Source organism: Sceloporus occidentalis, unplaced genomic scaffold (genome assembly GCF_023333645.1).
Source record: "Sceloporus occidentalis isolate IW3139 unplaced genomic scaffold, rSceOcc1.0.p SCAF_319, whole genome shotgun sequence".
Classification (NCBI taxonomy): Eukaryota; Metazoa; Chordata; class Lepidosauria; order Squamata; family Phrynosomatidae; genus Sceloporus; species Sceloporus occidentalis.
Window position 1 is genome coordinate 368542 of NW_028317299.1, and position 16375 is coordinate 384916.

A 16375-nucleotide genomic window follows, 5' to 3' on the forward strand; every position below is an offset into this window, starting at 1 on the left:
TATATATATATACAAATATAACATATTTTAAGATACAATAAATAGAGAAAAAAGACTTGCATTATTAAGATATGAAAGATATGAATGATAAATTAATGTTTCATTTAAATATTTATTACACCAATTTAGGTGGCCGTTAAATGCACGTTATTTACGGTTTCTAAATCGAGGAATTCCAATAATTCCACGCCTTTTTAAGTATATAGCGATATTAACATATGACTATGTAATCCATGATGCCTTCCTGATCAGATTGTCAAAGGTTCTAATACCCTGACCATTTATGTGATAGCATTAATTGCCTAAAACAAAATAAAATTTACTGCCAAAAAAACTAAATCCAACCGATCACTCTTAGTTACATTAGATTTGGATCTACCGGCATTGCCTGTGAAACATTATATTAAGGTCCATAGATATCGTACCGATTACTGCCAGTAGAATAATAATTCCCAGGGTAGCCGTGAACGATGTGCTATTTTCTCATTGATTTCTTGCTTTGGTTGGAAGAATTTCATTGATCTCAATTTTCAAAAATGATTGGTTAAAACGGAAATGATTCTTCTCCCGCTTATGGCATAAACTCAAGAACGTTTGTCCGATGATTAATTTTCATATTAGAAAATTAAAAAACCATTTGTGTCCTTCTAGCTTTTCAATTACTCCATCTAATTCATTACATTGTCTTCGTGGGTAATAGTAAGGATAGGCTTTGCATTGGATTTTACGTCTTTCCATGTTACTTGTTACTGTGGTATATGCAATTTAGTTGTGCTAAAAAGCTACATCTGTCATAACATTCTATGGGCATTAAATACTCTGTTATTAATATTATTTTTACTGTTATGATTATTGTCACGGAGCTGGCTAGTCCGACCGACTGCCTCCGCTGTCTTGTGCTCCCTTAGCCTGGGACAACACACTTTCCCCGGTTCCCCAGTCACTAGCCGAGACTCAGTGTAGGGTAAAACCAAACGAAGACTGATTTATTTTAGACACACAGAGCTGGATATATCCAGCAAAACACACATTAACATAAAACAAGATATTGGGACACAAACCGCCCCCTTAATCTGCCTCCCAGAGACAACAGGGGCAGTAACGGGATTAACAATACAATAGGGGGGAGACTGATTTATACAACATTAAACATCAAAGAATGGTGGTCACTCCCTGGTGACAGATCCTGGCTGTCTGCTGGAGATAATCCCCTCAGCCAATGATGAGATGATACTGCTGGGGGTAGCCACAGAAGTCTTTACAAACCCAGGGCCCATAGTCAATAGGGAGGAGGCTGGCAGTCAGGCTTCTCCAGTGGCCCCAGTGATGGAGGCTTCCGTCACAATTCTCCCCCCTTCGAATTGGACTGACATAGGATGAGACCCCAAACGGGTTGACTCCGTAGTCAGTCAGTTTATTTGGCCCATTAATTCCCTCCCAAAATTGATGCTCCTGCTGCTGCTGGGGAGATGGGCCGGCTGCGCCATCTCCCGGGTACCGCTGGGGAGGGATGCCTCCTGCATCCCCTCCCTGGTGCTCCTGTTGCCGTTGAGGAGGGAGTTCCGGTTGATCCGGTCCTGGAGTTAGGTTCTGCTGCTGGGGGGGGCGGGTCGGCCGCTGTATCTCCCTGAACTCCTGCAGCTTTGGTAGGTGCTGGGCAGAGGCCAGCGATGCTCTGCCTGGTTGCCAGCACTTCAGCTGGGGTTAGGGAATCTTGTGGGTCGGCCTGCCGCTGGGGAGGGAGGGCCGGTTCCTCTGCTCCCGGACATGTGAGCTGCCGCTGGGAAGATGGACCTGCTGTCACATCTCTCGGTTCCTCCCACTGCCGCTGGGGAGGAAAAACAAGTTCCTCCGCTCCCGGACATGTGAGCTGCCGCTGGGGAGAAGGGCCGGCTGCCACATCTCCCTGGATCCCTGTAGTCATTGCAGATGTGGGGCAGAAGCCAGCAGCGCTCTGCCCTGTTGCCAGCTCTTCAGCTGGGACTAAGAGATCTGGGCAGACTGCCCAGCATTCTGAGGCCCCCGGTGTGGAGACTGCAGTGTTATCCACCCCTCTTGGGTTAACATCCTCAGATGTAAAATCAGTTAGATCCACAATCTCTGGATCTGGTTGTGGAGCACAGTCGCACAGCTCCAGTATCGGATCTGGATTAGCTGCCCAGTATCCCTGTGACTCAGGGGTGGAGACCGCAGTCCCATCCACCCCGCCTGGGTCAACATCCTCAGGTGACCACTCAATAACATCCACAAAATCCACACAATCCCTGGACACTGGGGCATTCTGTTGAACGCGTTCGAACAGTTTTTTATACGCCTTCTCCAGTTCCCACTCCTGCGTAATTAAAAAGTCTAAATCACCTTTAAGTCCTAGCGCATCTGGGAGGTCCCACTCCCTGAAATCCCGGATGTCCTCAATCCGCCACTCCGCTGTGCTGCCGAAGTCCGGATCCTCCTGAAGACTATCCCATAATAATCCAGGGCCACCAAAGTCATAGCCCTCTGGAGAACAATCTTTCGCAGTTCCCCAATATGCTTGCTCTGTATACCACTGCAGAGCCCTATAGTGATCTTCCAGCTCTACCTCCTGTTGGACCAGCTTGTCCAATTCGGATACCCATTGCTCCTGGGGTTGCTGTCCCAGGAATGACATCCGTAGTTCCCGCTGGTCTCTAATCTTTTGTTCGGAGCTTGGAAGACACTGACCCCGGCGTATAACAGCCCTCTGCCATACTGACCGTCGAACCACTTGCCTCAGGTTCTGGTATTGTTCTGTAGGCAAAGCAGTGGTGTAGCAGGAGAGGATGACCCGCAGCAGCCCCTGGAATTCTGATACCACATCCATGTCCTCGTCAAGGCGACCGAAGTCTGCCGTCCTGTCGGTTAATCCCGGTAGAAAGTAAGTGTCCCTCGGACTAAGAAGCAATTCCCACCGCTTGCCACCAATGTCACGGAGCTGGCTAGTCCGACCGACTGCCTCCGCTGTCTTGTGCTCCCTTAGCCTGGGACAACACACTTTCCCCGGTTCCCCAGTCACTAGCCGAGACTCAGTGTAGGGTAAAACCAAACGAAGACTGATTTATTTTAGACACACAGAGCTGGATATATCCAGCAAAACACACATTAACATAAAACAAGATATTGGGACACAAACCGCCCCCTTAATCTGCCTCCCAGAGACAACAGGGGCAGTAACGGGATTAACAATACAATAGGGGGGAGACTGATTTATACAACATTAAACATCAAAGAATGGTGGTCACTCCCTGGTGACAGATCCTGGCTGTCTGCTGGAGATAATCCCCTCAGCCAATGATGAGATGATACTGCTGGGGGTAGCCACAGAAGTCTTTACAAACCCAGGGCCCATAGTCAATAGGGAGGAGGCTGGCAGTCAGGCTTCTCCAGTGGCCCCAGTGATGGAGGCTTCCGTCACAATTCTCCCCCCTTCGAATTGGACTGACATAGGATGAGACCCCAAACGGGTTGACTCCGTAGTCAGTCAGTTTATTTGGCCCATTAATTCCCTCCCAAAATTGATGCTCCTGCTGCTGCTGGGGAGATGGGCCGGCTGCGCCATCTCCCGGGTACCGCTGGGGAGGGATGCCTCCTGCATCCCCTCCCTGGTGCTCCTGTTGCCGTTGAGGAGGGAGTTCCGGTTGATCCGGTCCTGGAGTTAGGTTCTGCTGCTGGGGGGGCGGGTCGGCCGCTGTATCTCCCTGAACTCCTGCAGCTTTGGTAGGTGCTGGGCAGAGGCCAGCGATGCTCTGCCTGGTTGCCAGCACTTCAGCTGGGGTTAGGGAATCTTGTGGGTCGGCCTGCCGCTGGGGAGGGAGGGCCGGTTCCTCTGCTCCCGGACATGTGAGCTGCCGCTGGGAAGATGGACCTGCTGTCACATCTCTCGGTTCCTCCCACTGCCGCTGGGGAGGAAAAACAAGTTCCTCCGCTCCCGGACATGTGAGCTGCCGCTGGGGAGAAGGGCCGGCTGCCACATCTCCCTGGATCCCTGTAGTCATTGCAGATGTGGGGCAGAAGCCAGCAGCGCTCTGCCCTGTTGCCAGCTCTTCAGCTGGGACTAAGAGATCTGGGCAGACTGCCCAGCATTCTGAGGCCCCCGGTGTGGAGACTGCAGTGTTATCCACCCCTCTTGGGTTAACATCCTCAGATGTAAAATCAGTTAGATCCACAATCTCTGGATCTGGTTGTGGAGCACAGTCGCACAGCTCCAGTATCGGATCTGGATTAGCTGCCCAGTATCCCTGTGACTCAGGGGTGGAGACCGCAGTCCCATCCACCCCGCCTGGGTCAACATCCTCAGGTGACCACTCAATAACATCCACAAAATCCACACAATCCCTGGACACTGGGGCATTCTGTTGAACGCGTTCGAACAGTTTTTTATACGCCTTCTCCAGTTCCCACTCCTGCGTAATTAAAAAGTCTAAATCACCTTTAAGTCCTAGCGCATCTGGGAGGTCCCACTCCCTGAAATCCCGGATGTCCTCAATCCGCCACTCCGCTGTGCTGCCGAAGTCCGGATCCTCCTGAAGACTATCCCATAATAATCCAGGGCCACCAAAGTCATAGCCCTCTGGAGAACAATCTTTCGCAGTTCCCCAATATGCTTGCTCTGTATACCACTGCAGAGCCCTATAGTGATCTTCCAGCTCTACCTCCTGTTGGACCAGCTTGTCCAATTCGGATACCCATTGCTCCTGGGGTTGCTGTCCCAGGAATGACATCCGTAGTTCCCGCTGGTCTCTAATCTTTTGTTCGGAGCTTGGAAGACACTGACCCCGGCGTATAACAGCCCTCTGCCATACTGACCGTCGAACCACTTGCCTCAGGTTCTGGTATTGTTCTGTAGGCAAAGCAGTGGTGTAGCAGGAGAGGATGACCCGCAGCAGCCCCTGGAATTCTGATACCACATCCATGTCCTCGTCAAGGCGACCGAAGTCTGCCGTCCTGTCGGTTAATCCCGGTAGAAAGTAAGTGTCCCTCGGACTAAGAAGCAATTCCCACCGCTTGCCACCAATGTCACGGAGCTGGCTAGTCCGACCGACTGCCTCCGCTGTCTTGTGCTCCCTTAGCCTGGGACAACACACTTTCCCCGGTTCCCCAGTCACTAGCCGAGACTCAGTGTAGGGTAAAACCAAACGAAGACTGATTTATTTTAGACACACAGAGCTGGATATATCCAGCAAAACACACATTAACATAAAACAAGATATTGGGACACAAACCGCCCCCTTAATCTGCCTCCCAGAGACAACAGGGGCAGTAACGGGATTAACAATACAATAGGGGGGAGACTGATTTATACAACATTAAACATCAAAGAATGGTGGTCACTCCCTGGTGGCAGATCCTGGCTGTCTGCTGGAGATAATCCCCTCAGCCAATGATGAGATGATACTGCTGGGGGTAGCCACAGAAGTCTTTACAAACCCAGGGCCCATAGTCAATAGGGAGGAGGCTGGCAGTCAGGCTTCTCCAGTGGCCCCAGTGATGGAGGCTTCCGTCACAATTATTTATTATTTTATAGTTGATATTATATAATCCACCAGCTTTCTCCAAAAGCTTAAAATTGGCGCTGTTTTTATTTGCATTTAGATGTTCCTACAAACGTCTTGTTTATACTACTCTCTGCCCCTTTAATGTCTAACTCGGGCTAGCCCTGCCCCCGAGCAAGTCTAGCCACGCCCATGCACTAGTAGAAGGGAATCTCTGGGCAGCCAACCCAGTGAAGTTCTGGGGCATGTTCACCTCCCATGACTCTAAGTAAACTATTATTTGGCTGATGTTATAGTTTAGCTATGGTTTTAGAATCCCAATTTAAGGACCACTTATCTTTTAGTGGTTGAGTAGTTAAGTGCATAGCTCTGTAATAGCCTGAGAGGACGGTATTCCAAATGAAGCAGATTTAGGAAGACACGCGGAATTATTTGCTTCCAAGTGGAAGGCCAAGATGTCCCGAGCTTGTTCAGCTGTGATTCTGTACCGTAATGACACCGCAGGGTTTTGCTTCATAATCAAAACCCTTTAAAGTCTGCATCGCTCCGGGCTTAGTGTCTGTGGCAAGGTTAAATGAAAACTGTAGCAAGGATAACTGCTATCCTAAAGCAGATTGTAACAGCAGGAACACGGCAACACTATTTAAAAGGATTTTAAATAAGCAGATTTTATTTTAAAACTACACTAATGCATCACAGCAGAAAATGATACAATAGGCTGGCTAGAAATAAGCATAATGCCTTTTCCCCTGATCTATGCTATTTAATCTAATGAATAGACTGCACAGCCTTCTGTTGGGAGTAAAAGGACAGGGGGGGGGGACACTTTTCTAAGTACGAGTCTTGTCTGGCCTTCTACTAATGCTGATTCTGCAGACTTGCTTTGGAGAATTAATGGCATTACCTAGGCAGGTCACTGTTAGTTATATCAAGTTGGACACCAAGAATACTGTATTCTAAGGGCAGCACCAGTTTTTTTTGCAAAATATCATGTTTTGGTGATCTGAAATTTTCAAGATGTTTTGGCACTTTGATATATTTTTAGAATTGCTGATGTATATCTACTTCAGAGATTTTTTTTTTTAAAAGACAGCAAGTTATGAAATTTGGAATAATTGAATATTCTCTAGCTTATTCGTTCCATTATTTGATATAAGCTGACATGTTGCAAATATAAAGAGAAACCTGGCAACTTTCATCGAAAAGTGGTTATTCTGTCCAACCTGGGAGCCAATATGTTTAACCACAATAACATGCCTGATTCATTAAGCTCTTCGTTATGATGTGAGCCATGTGAAGTTTTACTCTTGGGAGCTCATTCACTAAACCGTGGGTTGAGTTGAGATCACGTTGCGTTTGTTTTTACATAAGAGAGTCCAAAAATAACTCAACATGTTTTTTGGTGCAAGAAGGGTCAAAGTTTTACAAAAATGACTCAACTCACAAATTTCAACTCACCTTCTCAAGAGGAAACAAAAAATTGTATATTAAAGAATTTGTGGCAATAGCCAAATAAATACTTGCTAATGGCAAGCTTCTATCATTACTGATGACAGCAGTACTAGCGGTAGCAGTAGACTTAGCAGTAGTAGGAGTAAGTGGATTGAGCAGCGTGGCACTTGTGGAACACAGGTTTGGGTTGGGAATCAGTAAATTCATGAATTCTGGATGACCTCACCTGCATCTAGACATTTAAGCTTTTGAAATAAGCTCTTGTACAGAAAAGACGTAAATGCAGGTACAAGGTCACTCAATTCATTTGCTTTTTTTCTGATAAGCCCTTTCATCAGAGTTGGCACTGCAGATAGTGTGACATACTGTATATTTTACACATTATTGGCGTGTGGCACGGTAAAAGAATAAAATAACTTGGGCAACAGGCTCCCAAAGAGCTCATCTATTTAATGGGGTGTTACAAGGGAGATCTCTGATCTTCTCAACAAACCCAGTTACGCTACAAAGGAGGGCGTAGAGTCCATAATGAGCTGTACCTGGATCTGTGTCCTTCTGATGCAGGCAGGTCACTGGGATGTGATGGCATACGCCAGCCTTTAGTAGAAAGGTTGTCTGCTGTGGAGTTAAGGCATTGGGGGGTGCTGGCCTGGATCAAGCTTTGGACAATGCCAAACCCAAATACCAGTACATAACAAAACAATTAGTAATAATACATTTCTGCTTTTAAGTCTATTGATTAGATTCAAGGTCTAAATAAGCCTCTTGCCTCGTGCCATTACATTGGGCTTTGACAGCTCGGTGGTTATCTGCCATCTGTAACTCCCCAACCTATGACCCATGAAGAAGGTACTATCCCAGCTGGCACACACATGTTGTATCAGCCTATGTTAGGGTGTTTAAATTTGCTGCTGATTAAGCTTCATCAAGCTGCCAGTTAGCTCACTTGAAATGCTCCACGAGACATCGTCCTGCACCCAGAGCCCTTGGGACGGCTCGATGGTGCTGCAGAGCGATGTTAAACACCATATGCAGAGAAAGTCCTGTACAGCGAACAGATGCCCAGCCATATTTTTCCTCCAGGCAATTATCTCTTTCAACCAGGTTCCAGTGTTGCTTGTTGTATGCCTCTCTTCGTGGATGAAATTTTTAAACACCCAGTCATCGCTGATATAAGACATAGTACATTCTCCTAAGTCTTATTCCAACCTTAACCACACCGCTGTATTTTAATTTCAAGCAGCTTGGTGTTCTAAAAGGCATGGGATAGCTTGGTTCAAACAACTTTCAAACACTTTGTTCCTCATTAATGAAAGACGCCTTTATATCTTTTATAATTATCTTCAGCCCAACATCAGCCAAGGCCTTTGCCCTTTTGCACAGTGAAACTAGGTTTTTTATGGAGAAATGTCTGTCCGCAGCTCTGAGGTCAGAATCTGAAGATTCGATAACTTCTTAGAGATGTTAAGAACCCACAGAGTCTTTAAAGTACAAATGTAATGAAGTCCAACCTGCCACACGGGCAATAGTGAAAAATATTAATATACAATAGAAGTCCAGCCATGTATTGTCTTCCTTTCTTATTTGTTGTTGGAGAAGATTCCATATTAATTCACATTAAAACAAATTAGATATAACGTGTGCCCAACATGTAAACCTTCAAATTCCAAGACTGGGGAACATTTTGCTAACTCGTGTCATGATTGTACTTCATAACTTTTTTTTCCATTTTTTCCCCTTTTTGGTCTTTAATCTATCATGCATCTTTCCTTCACCAGCTACTTATAATACATAATGTGTTCATTTATATTCAATAATAAATGCTCTCATCCCTTATGAATTCATCTAAAAAATAAAAAAAAAAGTACAACAAGGTTTCTATGGTTACAAAAACTCATTACCTTTGAATAAAGAATGAAAAAGTTTGAGTTAAAGTATACGCTATTTATTATACTAAAAATTCAATGGCCTTCAGGAGAATTTTTAAATGCGTTCATTTTTCAGTGTCAGAACTGACCCACCGAAGTAGTAGCTCAGACCTGTTAACAGCAGGAAAGAGAGATTTATGCAATTTGTACATGTTTTACATCACTAACGGTGTAAAATATCAAAGCCCTACTGAATGCATTTGTTGATTGCTTTCAACAAAGGAAAGGGCTTGAAAAAAAAACCTAGACATCCAAGATTTTACATTTTATATTGATGTGAGTAAAAACCAAGTAATTATCAATTTTACCTATTGGCAAGTTACAGAGACTTTAAATACCGTTATTAGAGCCCTAATAGAGAAAGAAGTTTAGTAAATTGTAACTTTTATTATGACTTTTTATGACTTTTTTATGAGCTAGTGCTTAGTGGCCTCAAGCCATTAGAGTCTTCATCAGTATAATAATGTATTTCTTATACAACATGAGAAACATTATTTCTAGTACAATCGAATGCATAATCCCTTCCGGAACAGGGGTAGATCAAGATCAGGTAGCGTACATATACAGGCACCAAATAAACAACATATAACCTATAAATGCTAATCTAAAAGTAATTTACAAAACTGGGACAAAGCACTAGAATTTAAATAAATGATTTTATTGAATCTAATCAATGAGAACTCACCTGTCACGTCGTGTTCCCTTTCAGTTCCTTTGTAAATTTGTGATCCGTCCATATATAAAATATATCTTCTTATGATGCCATTCGGTTTCCTGGGCAATGGCCAATGTAAATTTAATGAATCCGGAAACGATTCTGCGACTGGTGTCTGGACGTCTTCCGGAACTGAAAGAAAGTTGTGTTTTTAAAATTTCCTCAATGTACCATGGAAGTATTAGAAATACACTTCATTTATGCATTTATTAAAGAAAAGATCCACATGTAAAAAATTTAATAATTTATAACCATTAAAAATAAATAGACAAAAAAATTAGTTCACATTTTTTTCAAGGGATTATTAACAAGACCTTTATAGAAGCAAAACTGTAAACAATAATATTACAGAGAAGAAAGAAAGACACCGCCCTTCAGTCACCACTAAATCCGTACAACACAGATCTAGCATCTACACGTGTTTGGGGTCCATTCCTGGGAATCCCCTGGGTTTGACCGGGAGTCTCTGGGTGAAGCTCTGATTCTCCAGATCTTCGGGTCAATTTCCTCTTTCTCTGGGTAAAGTTTAGTCACACCCACTCCCCACCCACTTTTCTCCCATTCTCCGCCCTCTGAAAGCTGTATTGGCTTTGACCCTCCTCTACACAGAAGTAGTCCCAACCCAACATGTGGATAGCCCCGCCCCCTCATATAGCCACTCCCCCAGAAGAGGGGATGCTCAGGTGGCCTTCCCTGGGAAGTGTCTGGATATGAAGTAATATGCCAACTCTCTATAGATCCCGGTAGGCATAGCACAGATCTCTACTCGCTTGTCATTCAGATCATGCCCCTCTTGCCTCCCCTAATGTCCCCCAGCAGGAGATGGTTTCTAAATAATATTGTGTGAATAAAATGCATTTTTATTTTTTAATGCCTTACTCTGTTACATAAATAGATAATTATATCTATATGTTATATATAGCGCTAGCCAAATACCCCAAAACAATAAATGTCCTCTTTGGCTATTCGAATTGTTGGAAGGCACGTGTCAGTATAACGTATCCCCTTTTTAGAACTGATTATTCACATACAGAACCTTTTTTTATAAATACGCATATCTTCCCGATTAACTTGTGTGAATCTTTAACGCTGCATTAATCTCCAAAGACAGAAATGGCACTTTGCAAATAAATGTTCAAAAGAATAATGTCTCCTATTGACATCATTGTAAATATCACAAGTAGCCGGTGAAATACTTGACATTTAACTGGAGAGAAGCCCAACTGTAATGTTAAAACATTTACAGATGTAAAGAAGAGGTGAAAGGGGTGGTGTACAACATGCCAGCTCTTGGCAATGATGACTAGTTCGAGGGATTCGGACGGTGGCCAAGAGACTTTGCTATTCACATGTTTTTTTTTCCAGGATTCTAGAAAGTATCGTTTCTGCCCTTTGTTAAAGGTTCAGAGGAGCATGTAGAGAAAGCTTCACGAGATACAAAACAGCTATTTAAGTAAAATTTTACCGCGTGTGTTTATAACATATTTGGGGATTGTCTAGTATTTATGATGGTTATAATGTCTTTTGTGTATATGGTGAAGGCATACCTCCTAAAGTCGCCAGCTGGCTCTAAACTGGGACACCTTTGTTGGGGAGCGTGGTTAGAAGAGGGGCCAAGACCATCCAAGCACCCTGCGATGTAACAAAGCAAAATGCCAGGATATGATGTCATATTTCTGTGCTCTGATTAAATACATTAATAAATGGTCATGTGAGAACTGTAATTGATGTCTGTGTGGCAAAAGCACAGAATTTGATGGTTTCTACAGCTCAGTGGAACGGTTAAGGGATCAAAGATCTCCCCCAATAGGGTGATCTGCAACTTTTTTTTTGCCCCATGGACCTGCCAGCCTAAGTCTGGGCCTAGTCAGCCAGGATACATCACTGCAAGGGACCCCCCCCAACGAGCCAATGGTCAATACACAATAGTGGAATGGGTTAAACCTTTGATCTTGTACATGCAACAAAATATGTTTTTAGTGAAACCTAATATAACCTATAAATGATTTATATATAAAAAAATAAATGTTATATGTAAGCAATGAAAATGTACGTGGTCTATCACCCCTGTGTTTTCTGTCTGTAAGCAAGAAGGACTGAGAACAGAACAATGGATCATTGACTTTGTGTCTAGTCCTCGCAGAGGCAAGAAAACACATGCTCCCAGTGGTCTCATCCAAATACAAAAAAAATCTATTTCTGCATAAACATGGCCCACTGGAAAGTGCCTCTGCATTAATCTCTCCTTTATTTTTGTAATAGACACTCAGGACCGTATCTTTATATATTTTTAACACAAAAGATAAAATGCGAGTGATAAATCCTCCCTCGAGAGAGTTATTGATTTTAATGGAAAGCAGTATTAGAAAAATAAAGTTATTTGTTGATAACGTTTGGCTTCAATGTATATGAAATAGCCTTTTGCATATTAAACCTGTAATATTTCTTTGCATCTGCAATAGATTTTATTGTTTCATGAATTTTAACATTTTTTTATATTTTCCTATGAAGATAAAGAAGAACAATTATTTCATACTGAAGCATATATATATATATATATATATATCTTTCATTTTTAAACAGTGTGGTATGATTTTCTTTTAATTGCTTACTTAAAGTGGAACTTTGTCTCCATGGTAAATCCAGACTATTGACATATACTGTATATATATATATATATATATATATATATATATATATTTATATATATACATGAGTGTTGTGTTATCTTAAATTTGCTGTTTTATTTTATTTTTTCTTATGGAAGTTTGTTCACAGAAAAAAACCCGAAAGAGAAGCAGTTTTTTTGCTGTCTATGGCAACAACCTATCAGTACCTGCTTTTGTGTCATATGACATTAACATTTCCTAAAAAAAAACTATTTCAGTTAAATGTTTTCACTATTAAATCATTATTTTTTCAGATTTTCAAGATTAAATCATGTTTCCAATGCCACCTTTAGCTATAGAAATTTTAAAGAGTAGGCTAAATAACTGAAAGTTAAAGAATAATCTGAAAAAAAAACCCATGTTTTTAATACTGTGTATCAGTAGCATCAGGCATTTCACAAAACATACGGCCTTTTGGGGCAATCAAAAGAATTAATCGGCATTCCATGCCTGATTTCCCACTGGCCTGTAAGATAGATATTTGGGGATTGTATTATTTTACAGAATTGTTGACTGTTCTTTTGTTTAGCGTCTAAAAGAAACCACACAAATCCACCGTTTGATTCTCAGTCTCATACCGTGCCGTGGAATCAATTCTTTTTAGTCAGACTGTCTCTAGATTTACTTCTTGGGCATTGTAAAATGAGGAATCTTTCATTAATCTTTCAGACGCTTCGTATTAATGACAAGGCTCTTGCATGAACAATGTAACAGCAATTAAAAAGCCCATTAATCTGAATTACAGCTATTAAAGATGCATGTCATTAAAGGGAATGGAGTTTGATTCATTTTAGCACCCCCCAAAAAAATGGAACAATTATGGTCTGGCAATGCACTTTGTCATCAAATTAGGTTCGGGTTTTTTAGCAAATGGCTTTGCAGCGTTAAGTTCTTCTGTTTTATTATTCATGACTGAAATGTAGAAGTCGAGACCTCTGAAATGACTTTACCTTCTTCCAGAGTGGAGACGCGCAGGACATGCGAGTTCTCACTGCAGCCGGCTTGAGTGCATGCAGAGAGAGTTACAATGTACTTGGTGGACGGCTGCAAGCCTCTCAGTGTGCCTGACGGGGGGGAAAAAAGAGATTAAATGTACTACCACAATAATTACAATAAAAAACATGCAGATTTTAGGTGAAAATATATATATATATATATATATATATAAATGTTTTAGGCGGTTGTAAAAAAAAGTGTGAAAAAGGAGGGCTTTAAAAATAGACATGTTAATACACGTTAATAGTTTATTTTTACCATTTAACAAAATGCAAAGTGACTGTACAAAAGAAAAATCTAAATCAAATCAATATTTGGTGTGACCGCCCTTTCCCTTAAAAACAGCATCGATTCTTCTAGGTGGACTTCCACAAAGTGAGAGATTTTGTAGGCATAAAGTTAGGTGTATTATTAAACAATTAGACCAAATAGGTGGTAATGATCACCGATTTAATAGGTAGGTTAAAATACAATCATTATCTGAAACAGAAACGATTTTAATTAAACTCATAAACTATGGCAACACCGAGCACAGCAACAAGACTGGACGTGTTTCTTGAAAGCAATAATATTACCAGTTATGGATATTAGATTAATAGGGACAGAACGTTGATCCAGGGATTTATTCTGATTGCCATATTTGGAGTCGGGAAGGAATTTTCCCCCTGGTATGGGGCAATTGGCATCTGCTTCATAGGGTTTTTTGCCTTCCTCTGGATCAACACAGTAGGGACACAGTAGGTATATAGGTTGAACTTGATGGACTCTGGTCTTTTTTCAACCTTATGAACTATGTTACTATGTTACTAAGACACAAGGTAGTTATACCATCTCAGCACGGTATCTCCCACACATTGTGTCGTACTTTTAAGCTAGCTTTTGCTTAGGAATGATTTATTTTCTTAATAATTTTATGAAAATGAAATGCATTCAGATGGGAGCAGGAGTGAGTCACTTAAACATAATACAATATACCCTCCATCCAGCTGGTCCGGGGCTGATTTTCATGTAACAATGGCAGAGCGTATACCTGGCCACAGCAGACGAGGGTACAGATGAAATGTGGGTCAACCATGCCTCGAGGCAAAGTCAAAAGGTTGCCTTCCCGTGTCACGCAGACATCACTAAGAAGTCTGTGACGTCACGTTTTGCAGCTCATCATTTACTTTTGATTCTCAGCAGGGTTGTGTTAGGTTGACCCAATTCCTTTTACGCACAACCCAATTCATCTATAGACAGTCTGGTTCTTTTGAGGTGCCCTTCTTTATGATAAATACTGGCCCAGTATATATTTTCAACATTTACACACTTCATGTTTAATGAGTCAAGTATATTATGGTTCTATGCACTTAAGTATTACTTAAAGTGTACTCAAAAAAAGGAAAAGGGTACAATAATTCCTCCCATTATCTTTCATCTGCCCTATTGTTAAGTTGCTGTTAAGTTAAGAGGCAGCCTTTGTAAGGGTGGGAAGAAGAAAAGGCAAATAAGTTTAGGGTGTAGGTTAGATGGAATACTAATGTAGTAGGTAAAGATAACCCCAGATCCAGATGAGGAGAATGCAGCTTTATTAAAATTAGAGCTTTACACAACTTTAATTAATAAAGCATATATTGATCATAATAAAATACTATATCACCATGAATGTTTATTAAAAGAAAATGTTTAATACTTTCTGGCCTTGCCAGCCTCAGTCTGCACCAAGGTAAGGAAACAATATGTTCGGTGAAAACCTTCCAATTAAATACCCTCTGCATATATATGTAATTATAACAGCAACAACTCTCCTAGCTTTTTTATTTTAATGGATTGGGGCTTTCCAGGAAATGCTGGGCATGCCACCATGAGTGGCAAAAAAGTCACAGCTTCCTTAAGGTTAACTTTTAAAAGACAAAAGGTGCATAGTTTCAGTTAAGTTTGGTCTATTCACGATAAAGCAGAGTAGTTAGTCAAGTTAAGTGACTTGCCCGAGGTTGCATGCCCTTATATGCAAATCCTTGCAAAGAAACAGTCACGTATTCACTAACATGCAAGTTGTTTTTGTGGCTGTGTGTTAACTGCCTGTGAATTTTAGGGGTTGCAGATGAGGGCATGTGATGGTATGCAAGGTGGAAAAAAAAACATTTGCGTCCTCACCTGATACTCACAATATTACCAATGCAATACATAATGATTTTTTAAAAAATTAATTAAATAATAATAAAAAAAAAAACTGGGGTCCCCATGTACTCCTATTAACCAAGAAAGGAAGACAATTGCCTCACCTCTTCTCCAACCATACATGCGATAGGGCGAAAGGTAATTAATTATCCCTGGGGGTATAGTCCACAACTATGTCCCCCAATTCCAAACTGAAAGGGGTTGAGGGAGTTACAAAAATATACCCTTTGGAAGGCAAAGAACGCATCTTGTGCCCCCCCCCCCCACGTTCTCCATCTCAGGGTAACTCACAATCAACTACCAGATCCAACAAACCTGCCTGAGCTTAGCTGTTTAGACAAACCTCTAATAGGCTCCTTATAAATGTGTAAGTTGTGATACAATGAAACCTTCTGGTAGAACTTGACAAATGGGCGAGGGGTTTGTTTAGGCCTAACAAGTTTTGCGCCATCTGACAGCGTGCGTACTCTCTTTTATGTGTCATTTAATTATATTAGAAGGGCAGAACATTACGCATAACGCGAGTACTTTAATTTGACATTTATAAATGCAAACCTGTTCGTTTTTTACTAACAAGTACAAAAAAGGGCAAGTTTTGGATAACAGAGTGTGTACGGTTTTTATTTACATACTTCAGCAATCTAAACCCCCCCACCCCCCCACCCCTACTCCTTCAGCTGCCAAGGTAGCGGCTTGGCCGGCATCCACCGTAATCTGTTCTTCTTCATTATGATAATCTGTGGGCGGAAAGATTTCTGTCATCTTCAAATCGCTTGTACAGCATCGGTAAACACCTAGGCCTGTCTGTAATTGGACAGATGTCTAGTGCGGTGTCACCTAGGTTTTAATTCAATTAAAAAAGCTGGCTGCTCTGCTATCCCTACCCACTGATTCTCTTTGATGTTATCGCCCGGCTGTGAAATTTACACTCAGCAAGTGCTCGGT

The 16375-nt window shown here is 42.0% G+C and overlaps 1 protein-coding gene across 1 annotated transcript in view; it reads right to left on the reverse strand.

The window, feature by feature from the left end:
* Window positions 1-16375, reverse strand: part of LOC149274819 (usherin-like) — a 287860-nt gene that overhangs the window by 150012 nt on the left and 121473 nt on the right. The window contains exons 30-31 of the mRNA XM_089505229.1: window positions 13225-13338; window positions 9576-9737 (exon numbers count right to left, since the gene is read on the reverse strand). Of these exons, the coding sequence (XP_089361355.1) occupies window positions 9576-9737; window positions 13225-13338 (276 nt within the window). The remainder of the gene's footprint in view (window positions 1-9575; window positions 9738-13224; window positions 13339-16375) is intronic.